The following is a 9,877-nucleotide window of genomic DNA, read 5'->3' as shown; positions in this document are numbered from 1 at the left end:
AGCACCACCTGCTGGCCTGCTGTTTGTCTTACCCCACCAAACTAAAAGCTCACATAAATTGACTAAGCTGAAACAAACTGACATAAATGGAGTGATACCACGTAAAGTAAAACGTAAAACTAAAGACGTAGATGCAGTCATCGGACGATGTCACAGTCTTCCTGTATTTTCACAAAGTGAATTGGATTTAACAAATGTTACAGAGCCTGAATTTTTTTTCTTTTTACTAAATGTATCTGGTAGAACGGGGTGAGGTGAGGTGTGTAGGGGGACTGGGACTGAGCAGATCTTGCACCCCGTAGACCCTGTTGTTTGGAGTGCTTTGTGGAGCTATCTCACCACCATCTGCAGTTTCTTTTGAAATGTTTCAGTTGTGAACAGCTCATGCATTTCCTTTGTGCACTGCATGGTGGAACAATGGTGTTGATAAACTGCACTCTTATCAAGTGTTTCTTAGTCTGCACACTGAGGCCATCATAGATACAGTGATGTCTTCACCACCATCACATCAAGTCTGTGAGGCTGATGAAATTTGCTGTGAGACAGGATGTAAAAACCTCACGTGTTTTCCATAGAGTTGAACTGAAATTTGTGACTCTAACTCTTTTTAAAAATGTTTCTGAACAGTTCGTTGTGATACAGATATTTGCAATTTATGCAGGATTTGCACAGGTCTGCTGCGTGATATGCAGCAGGCATAAAACATATGACAAAAAATAACAAGTAGATTATAACAAATTCTAATTCAGCCTGAATACATATACATACATATCCTATATGCACAATATGAGATTTACTACATCAATAAACCTATACAAAAATGAAAAAGCAAATGTCTTCAAAAGAAAATATAGTTTGTTTTTTTTTTACATTGTTGCATTAATTTTTCTGGAAGTTCATTTGAGCCCCATACTGACTTGCTACAGTGTGGGTTTGGACAGTAATCAGAACTCGTGGACTCCCCAGAAATGTGCCAGTTGAGGTCCACGAGTCTGCTCATGCAATAATTCAGCCTGACTTTCTGGAGTATACTTGATTTTTTTTTTTTTTTTAACCTTTCCAGTGTAATGACACTGCAGACTGACTGGAGGCTGCAGCCAGTGTGTACTCTGCAGCTGGAAAAGAGCAAGACACTGCAGTGTGTAATCTCAGTGAGAGGAGCAGACAGAGGGGCTGATATGGCTTCAATGTGTTTCAAATTTATTGCACACAAGCAGCTGTTCAGTGATTCTGCATGTATAAGCAAGCAAGCACACACACACACACACACACTGGACCTTGGGTCTGATTGTTTTGAGACCTATTTTCTGTTTATGAAAGACAAACAACACAAATTAGACAGAGGTTTAAGACATATGTGTTTTTTGTTATAGTGTCCAACTGCATCCCCAAACACACCAGGAATAGTTTGACATTTTCTAAAATATTACCTTGCTTTCTCTCTCAGAGTTATATGAGGATTAATTTCATATTGATCTCATGTCTGTGTGTTAAGTAGAAAGCAGAAGTCAGGATGTGGTGAGCCTAGCATTGCATAAAGACTGGAAGCAGGTGTAAACAACTAGCATAGCTCTGTCTGAAATGAAAAGTTCATTTCCCAGCACTGCTAAAGCTCACTAATTAATATGCTGTATCTCTGTATTTGTTCAATCCTTAAACAAACACTAATGCAAAAACAGGAGTTTGTAGTTCCATGGGGGAGTCACATGCTGGAATGTTGCCTTCACCAACAACAGTTAATCCATCTGCCCAGCACTACTGTGCAGCATCTCAGTCACTGCACGCAGCTAGTCAAGAAATAGTTTCAGCACTCAACTCTCTCTAAAGCCAAACCCAAAATGTTTTCATTTAATGTGGGTTCACTTTAAGTCATTTTCACTGCAGCCTAATCAGAGAACACAAAGAAATTTAAAAAATTGATATGTAAGGCGTTTGTGGTATCCACCAAACACACTGAAGTTTTCCACATCCCAAACGAGTCCTACAGCTCTCAGCTCTGGAGTTGCTGCCTTGGTCAGCAGCAACAATCTGCCTGGCTGCTGCTGACCAATATAAAATGGAAACCTGTAGCAGAATGTAATTTGCTGGTCAGTTTGACCACAAGAGTTTTCTCCTTCCTCTCCTCCTCATCACTCGATACCTTTGAGTGTGTGGTAGATTTGTTTGGGTAAAATCACATATCCCTCGCCGAATGCTGCAGGTTGCTCACGACCGGCCCTGGGCACCTCACAGGCAGCCTTCAGCCTCTTGAGCTGCCTCTCCTGCCGCCGACACCTCTGCTGCGTCGTCTTCAGCTTCTTCCTCAGACGCTCCAGCTGCTCCTCCAGCTGCTCTATTCGCTTCTTCTGCCATGCAGAGTCCTCCGCTGTATAGTTGTGGTCACAGGAGACTGCCACCGTGTCACTGCGGGCGTCAGGCAGGCCCCTCCCAGGCTCTGGCTCCTCCTCTACCTCCACCACTGGATCAGAGGTCAGAGGCAGAGAGAGTGGGAAGTGGATCTCTGAGGGGAAGGGATGCTCCAGGGACTCCGACTGTCAGACAGATAACAAAAGAGTTCTAATGCTGCTTCCTATTATCAACAAACTGAACATGAGTTAAGGATTTTAGTTGGAATTGTCTTTGATGGCACTGTGCTCTGATTTGACAATGCGGTCTGGCGCTTGTCCTGACTAGACACAACAACTGGACCAAGAACACCTGAAAAGAAGTCCATCCCAGTCCACTGGGGTGGACGCAGTCAGACTGGGATGCAGTTTGTTTGTGGAGTAAGAGCAAAAAAACTGACCAAACACTAAAAATAGTAAACATTTAAATTCAAATGATAAACTAGTATTAAATTTAATAATTCAATCAATAAGTTTCTGATCAAATATTTAGACCGTTTTCATTCTTCTTGCTGCAGCCACACATCAGTCAGAACTCAATGAGTGTGTGCACTCTGGCTTAAAAGGAAATGCTCTGAGCTGTTTCACCTTGATGCTGAGGCTGAAGGTGAAAAGTGACGGCACGGCGTTCTCCTTCAGCACTCGGTTGTTGCACTCCCTCTTAAAACAGTCTTTGGTGAAGTGCTGCGAGCAGATGTTGCTGTACTTTGTCGGCTTGAAGTTGTTCCTTCTCATTGCTGCCACCCATTTACCACAAACATCTGGGCGTGCTAGAGGAAACCTGGGAAAGTCAATCAATTCATCAGCAAACAAAGAGAGATAACATACGCTGGTCGTGTCAGGATTAGTTTTTCTCAGCAGGATTTGTTTTTTCGTCATCAGTGGGATATAAATCAATTCTTAGGAATATGGCTAGGTGGTAATATGAGGAGTGGAAGTAACAAAAATCAACTCATTGAAACTGAGGTTAAGAAAATGCATGTGAATTGAAAAAATGTTGCTGTAACAATGGATGTGAAATTAAAATGGAGTGATAAATTACCAAGTAATTTGATTAATTTAAGGCAGAAATGATGAAAATGTTTATGAATTAATAATTATGGAAGTGATGAAAAGTATACTGCGTGCATTCAGAAAATACTCAGGCACTTTTTACACATTTTGTGAATGCAATGCAGCAGGGCGTGGATATACTGTGTGTATTATATATAGATATACATATATAGTTTCTAATAGGGATGTGCATGAATCATCGATTAGTTGATTAATCGACACTGTAAACATAGTCATTTTTTAAGCCAGCTACTGTGGAAAACACTGTAGATTTATAGTACTGAAATGCTCATGTGACAGCAAACGACAGGAACAAATAGCTCTGGTGACTTAAATGATTTCAGATGATATGCAGCTACAGCTCTGAAAAAGAATCTCATGGAAGCCAATAAAGTAACAATAACAGCTGATGCATGGACAGCAGCTCATGTTGGATTGTTTTTTGGTCACTGTCATCTGCCGTTACATGGACGGTGACTGGAACATTTCAGGTTCTGTGCTTTAGACTCAGCACAGATGACACACACTGCTGACAACGAGTCTGAGGTGCGTTCATGATGACTGGAGCTTGGGAGGTAAACTTAAAGCATCTGTACACTGCAGTGCAAAAAACATGACTGGACATGACAACATACTGTTATTTTGGTTTGAGTGAAGGGCACGTGTTAATTAATCGACTAAAATTGGCTTGGTTAATCGACTTCAAAAAGTAATTAAAATGCACATCCCTAGTTTCTAATGTTTGAATTTATGTGTATCAGCACCTTGATCACCATGCATGTGAACATGTTACATTGGCGAAGGCGGAATATGCGACTGGTGAACTTAATACAAGACTTTACATTTGTTATAAAGAGAAATTGTGCTTGGTGAGTTGTCTGTGAACCGATTTTGCTGACAAAATCTACCGACACAAGAAACGTCTGGTGACAACTTCTACTAGTCGTATACAGCTGACAATGAGCGACAATGCATTAAAAAGACAGCACAGTAAACGCATGCTGGTTAACTCTCTGTACTGTTCTACAGTACAACACAGTGCTTATCCACCATGTCTGGACAGCTAATGCTAACTGGCTCACACTCACGGTCTGGAATAACTTACTTGTGGAAGGAGATGTCTTTGTCTTTGTGGTAGCGGTTCTTACATCCATACGCTGAGCACGTCTGAACCATGACTTCTGCCCGAAGACCACTCGCTGAGACCCCGACTGACACTTTACGAAGCTCCGCTAGTGGTTCGCCCTAACAGAGGCTTCAATGCCACTAACAATGATGGCGGCGGACATCGAGTCACATGACCTGCGTTTTCGGGTATGATTGGCTGAGCTCGTTCCAGTAACTTTCCGCCGCATCCACTAGATGGAGACACGCTTCTTTTGTCGCCTCGTGATATTTAGCTTGCGAAAGTCTAGGGCTGATGGGAAATGGTGTTCACACGGAGCCCCTACAGGTCACACGGAAGGAAACATGTTTTAATACATATCATCTTATGCTTGCTCATCAGTGATGATAAATGACATCAGTAAGTATATCAGCGTTTAGAATCATCAGTGTCTAAGAAGCAAGATGTCTTTGATGTGATTATTCTGAATCCCAGTCCTCAAATACCACATACACTGTGCTTATTAACATATTTACAGCCACACACTGAAGAATTGTGTTTGAGCTAACAAGCGTTAGCATAGGTAACAGAAGAAGCGTGGATGGGGAAACAATAACCTATAGTTTGCCACAGTTTTTGGTTCGCAAATCAAAGAAATACCACGCAAATACCAAAATATTTTAATTTCCAGTTTTCTGGAGAAAGAAGTATTAGTTGTAGTAGTAGGAGTAGCATTATTTGAAAAACAACAGAGGTGCTAATATTTTTGTGACTGCATGAAATCCCAATCAGCTCTGTCAAAGCATCATGGGAGCTGTAATTATTGCCAGACAAATGCTGTCATACATCAAGTGACTCAGACGTTATTGCCCTGCGGCTTCAACTCTCTGTATGTCACTCAGGTCATATCAAAAATAAAAAAGCTATTTTACAGCTAGGGCGTGCTGATGCCTGGAAATGTAGTTATATGCTACCAAAGTTTAACATGTAATGACTTTCAACAAATTATCTGTCAAAAAAGAAACTTTATTAATAAAACAGGTGTTTTCAACAGGGCAAGTTGGTCTGAAGAGCTTTATACAGCAACAAGAGACCACAAATACACTGGAAAACAAGTAAATACACAGCACTGATATGTAACTATGTGTGTGTATCATGTGTGTGTATCATCATGATATTGTATAACATACTGAGTCCAGTACTTGAGTGAAAAGCAGAAATGGCCATGAGGCTTTTGAGCACTCCGTAGGTTCAGTTTCAGTGGCTGCACACTGAAGACCGTGCTGCAGCTGGCAGCTTATTTGTGGTCTTTTATCCATTTGGTATGAGTGCTCTTAAACACACCTTCACAGAGAGAGGAACAAAGGAAGAAAGGGAAGACTAAAGGAAGCAAGGAAAGCAGGGAAGGAAACATGAAATGAAAGTAATATTTAAAAAGAGCAAACTTCTGATTAGGGACATTATTTGTCCAATTTATACATTAGCACACGAATGCATCACTGTAACAGGCTTTAGAAAGGAAGAAATAAATAGAGGTAAAAGAAGTTTTTGTCGTCCCCCATCCCCCCCCCCCAATTCTATACACAAGAAACTTCGACTGCAGTCACATTTGTATGTTAACAAATATTACAAAAATGTTTGAAAAAATTAAATTTAATAAATTTTATAGTGTGCAAAAGTAAATTGCAGTTTTCTGCATTTAGGAGAAATACTCAGTCTCTCTGATTCAACATTTATGAATGTAACAGAAAAAAGAACTTTTCTTATTTCTTTCACAGTCAGAAATCTAATTTTGATAGTCCAGTCCATCTGTCCTGTCAGCTGCAATAACATTTCACTGGAGAATATTCTGTTCAGTAATGTAGATACAAAGAGAGGCCTTTGTGATGTTTGTTGGGACACAACTTTTCCTCATACATACCAACAGGTGTGTCCAAAGTGATCTCCAAATGTCTCGTTTTATCCAGCCAACGGTCAGACATTCAGTTTACTATGATATAAAACAGAAAAGAAGCAAATCCTCACATTGGTGAAGGTGTAATCAGAGACTGGCTGCAAGGTCAAATGAAAAACTCATAGCAGAGATGGACAAAACTATCAAAAGATATCTGCAAACACTGCCTTTAAACTATGACAGATAAAAAGCTACTGTACAAGACATTGTACAAGTCTTTGACTTCATTCAATTTAAATCCTCTCCAGACAGAAAATTCAAAGAAATACACCTGCTTTGCAGGTACCGCGTCCGATTAAAACAGTAAATGAAAAAGAAAATGAAAAGGAAGGAAAGTGCAACAAAGAACGATCTGAATGCTGTCAGTTGAGTATGTCTCTAAATACTACAGTACCCACAAGCCTCAGCAGCCATTGTCCACCCCAACTTGGTCACTGCAGTCAGGAACAAAGCAGGAGCCTGAAGCTCTGATTGGAGGTTTCTTACAGCAGTGCTGTCTGGGACAAAGTCTATTAATGGTGACTTGCTCTTTGTCAGTAAAGGAAAATTTCTTTACACTCAAGAGTTTCAACATGGGTCACTGAGCTGCTCTCCCTTCCTCCTGCTCCAGCTGAAGCTGCAGCAACGCTGACATCCTCTGCATGCGTTGTTTACTGTTGGTATGCTGCTGGTGATCTACTGCCTTAATACTGGATATAGTGTTATACTATCACTGCATAGTATTTTTAACCCTCACTTGACCAACACTGTAATCATACAACCATCTTAAGGTGTCCGACAACATGAAGGTTTGCAGGTAAACATGGGATGGTTCCCCATCTCTACCATCCATCCCACATCATGTGAGGGAAAGTTTACATGACACCTGCCAGTGGAAAGTGGCAGCTGTCAGTGGAACATGAGTGACATGAAGTCTGTTTGGGATCAACAACTGGGATTAGTGACTGTGAGTAAAACTGCATTCGACTTGACAAATGTCTGTGGATCAGCAGCAGCAGACACGATGAGTGACACAACTGACTTGATTCATATAGGAGTGACATATCCATCAGGCACGTTTCATTGTCAGTATCTATCTGCAGCTCTGTCAAATTTCAGACTCAACTTCTTCACAGTCGACATTTTATCACTTCACTGAGGCTGTTCAAATCCTCTGGACATCTTTCTGGATGTTGTTTGCTTTAAAAACATGATATGACCATGAAATCCTTGAAATGGAAGTTTTTTTGTGTTTTTGTTTTCCACTGTGAGTTCTGAACGGGAAAAAATTTACAATTATGAGTCACTTTCAGATGGCTAAAGTTTTTAGTTCTTCACATTCTAAGTCCTCCTCTGTTCACCATGACTGTGTGGATCTATTTCTTCTCCTCCTCCTCCTCCTCCTGCTCCTCTTTGTCCTCCTCCTCTCTGCTGCCTCCATCATCACCTCCTGGAGCCTCTTTCTTGCTGCTGTTTTCTCCTCTATCCCCATCTTCATTACCACCAGCCTCATCCTCCCCTTCTTTGGACTCTTCCTCATCGCCCTCACCGGCGCCCTGAGAATACAAACACATTTTAAGTTTTGCTTGATGGTGTGCAGCTGAAGTGTCACATTAGTGAGATGTTTTCAGAAAATCAAACACATCAAAACTTTAACAGCTGTGGTTTTAGCTTATTCTAATCTCAGTCAGAGCAACTCAGTCATAATAAATATTCTGGCGGGTCTGAACTGGCGATTTTAAGTCAGGTGTGTGATATGGGCTCAGAGGTGTACCTGCTTCAAGCGGCTCCTCCTCCGGCTCGGGACCCGGGCCTTCATCCTCCGGGACAGCGCCAGCAGCTTGTTGTGTCTCTGCCTCCTCTTCGCCTTCTCAGCCTCCTCTTTCCGCTTCTCCTCCGCATGGTCCGAGTCCGATTCGTCCTGCCGCTGCAACCTGCTCCGCTTCCTGGGCTGCACCATCCTCTTCGGCTGGCTCCTGTCATCCTCCTCATCGTCCTCCTCATCATCATCATCCTCCTCTCCGGTGCTGGAGGACGAGGAGCTGTCATCGCCTCCCAGGAACGAGCGCTTCCGCCGGGTCACAGGAGCGGCTGTCGTCGCTGGAAGTCGCCCCGGACTCACTCCGGTCCCGGTAATCTTGCTCGCTGTCCTCCTCCGGGGAGCTCTGGAAGTCAGACTGGGATCCGGAGGAGGAGGAGGAGAAGGAGCCTTCGTCACTGTCGTCTAGTATGGAGGCGGGCAGGCCGATCTGCCGCTTCTTCGATGCAGCCACCTTGGTTTTCCGCATGGACGCGAACATTTTCCGCTTGTACAAACTCTCCATGTCTGCACGCGGTACCGGAGACCAGTGACATTAAACAAAAAACTAGAACCGAACGGATTGTAAATAAGCTAACGGTGCAGCTAGCTGGCTAGACCGTCTGCGCGTCACAACAAAAACAGCAAATGTCTGCGTCAAAAACAACACATAATACCGGAATTATCTTCCGTTTGTTTTTATCCTTGGCCTCTTTCCACGGAAAGCTTCTGTCTGCATGTGTTAATGCGAGACTGGCGGCCTAAAACTTGGACATTTTGGGAGATTTTCACCTCAGTCCTGTTAAGCTATGTTTGATGTCTCCTGCTTCTTCTTCTTCTTTACTGGAAGTAATTACGGCACATATTGTCAGAGCGCCCCCACCCCCTGCCCGGCAGAGATGAGAAACTGCTTCTGTAAACTGAAAGATGACAGAAACCGAGATCTATCTTTATGGGGCAACACTGACAGATAATAATATAGTAAAAGTCATTAAAACGACCTGAGACTAAACAAAAAATAACTGACTAAAAGAAAAGAGAACATAACTGAAATAGTAACAACACAACTATAACTAAATATACCAAAAAACTGCTTCAGTTCCAGGGTCCTAGTTTGGTGCATTGCGACTCATTACCACAGCTTGCTGGGACACTTGAATAAAACAGAGCCACTGTTAATGTTAGTAGTAACATTTGTGCTTTTCCTACAATGATTAAGTTAAAATGTCTGTTATGATAAAGGTCTAGTCAAACTAAGATTTTAGAAAAAAATGAGGACAGAAGTGCAAATTCCCCCACCTGCCTATAAAGAAAGTTTGATTAGTCACAAAGGCCTGGTTAGGAAATCAAAACTGTCCCTACAGTGTCAGCTTTGTAATCCTAATGGAGAAAAGTTGTAGACAGATAAGCAGGTAATTTGTAACACCACTTTCATATTTGTCACTTCATTACTATGTTGGCATGATCAGAACCATGTTTTATATGTACTCTGTTAACCTGTATTTCATCAGAAAAATACATTTAGTCTAGTTTCAAGCAGCCAGCTGGTTTCAATTAAAAAAGCTCTAATAAAACCACTGTACTCTACCCCCTCAGCAGCAAAC

The 9,877-nt window shown here is 42.0% G+C and overlaps 2 protein-coding genes across 2 annotated transcripts; both read right to left on the bottom strand.

Annotated features, from left to right (window-relative positions):
• Window positions 1-631: 631 nt before the first annotated feature.
• Window positions 632-4,730, bottom strand: thap1 (THAP domain containing, apoptosis associated protein 1). The gene is made up of 3 exons (XM_018667792.2): window positions 4,543-4,730; window positions 2,973-3,165; window positions 632-2,531 (listed from the first exon to the last, which is right to left on the bottom strand). Exons 1-3 carry the CDS (start codon window positions 4,611-4,613, stop codon window positions 2,130-2,132), a joined length of 666 nt encoding a protein of 221 aa, XP_018523308.1. The 5' UTR covers window positions 4,614-4,730; the 3' UTR covers window positions 632-2,129.
• Window positions 4,731-5,547: 817 nt separating this feature from the next.
• Window positions 5,548-8,446, bottom strand: LOC127142755 (mitotic apparatus protein p62). Its single transcript, XM_051072621.1, has 2 exons — window positions 8,250-8,446; window positions 5,548-8,031 (listed from the first exon to the last, which is right to left on the bottom strand). The coding sequence occupies exons 1-2, from the start codon at window positions 8,433-8,435 to the stop codon at window positions 7,852-7,854; spliced, it is 366 nt and encodes a 121-aa protein (XP_050928578.1). The 5' UTR covers window positions 8,436-8,446; the 3' UTR covers window positions 5,548-7,851.
• Between the last annotated feature and the right edge of the window lie 1,431 nt (window positions 8,447-9,877).

Source organism: Lates calcarifer, linkage group LG9 (assembly GCF_001640805.2).
Source record: "Lates calcarifer isolate ASB-BC8 linkage group LG9, TLL_Latcal_v3, whole genome shotgun sequence".
Lineage (NCBI taxonomy): Eukaryota > Metazoa > Chordata > Actinopteri > Centropomidae > Lates > Lates calcarifer.
The sequence above is the reverse complement of the archived record's forward strand: the minus strand, read 5'-3'. Positions and strand labels throughout refer to the sequence as shown.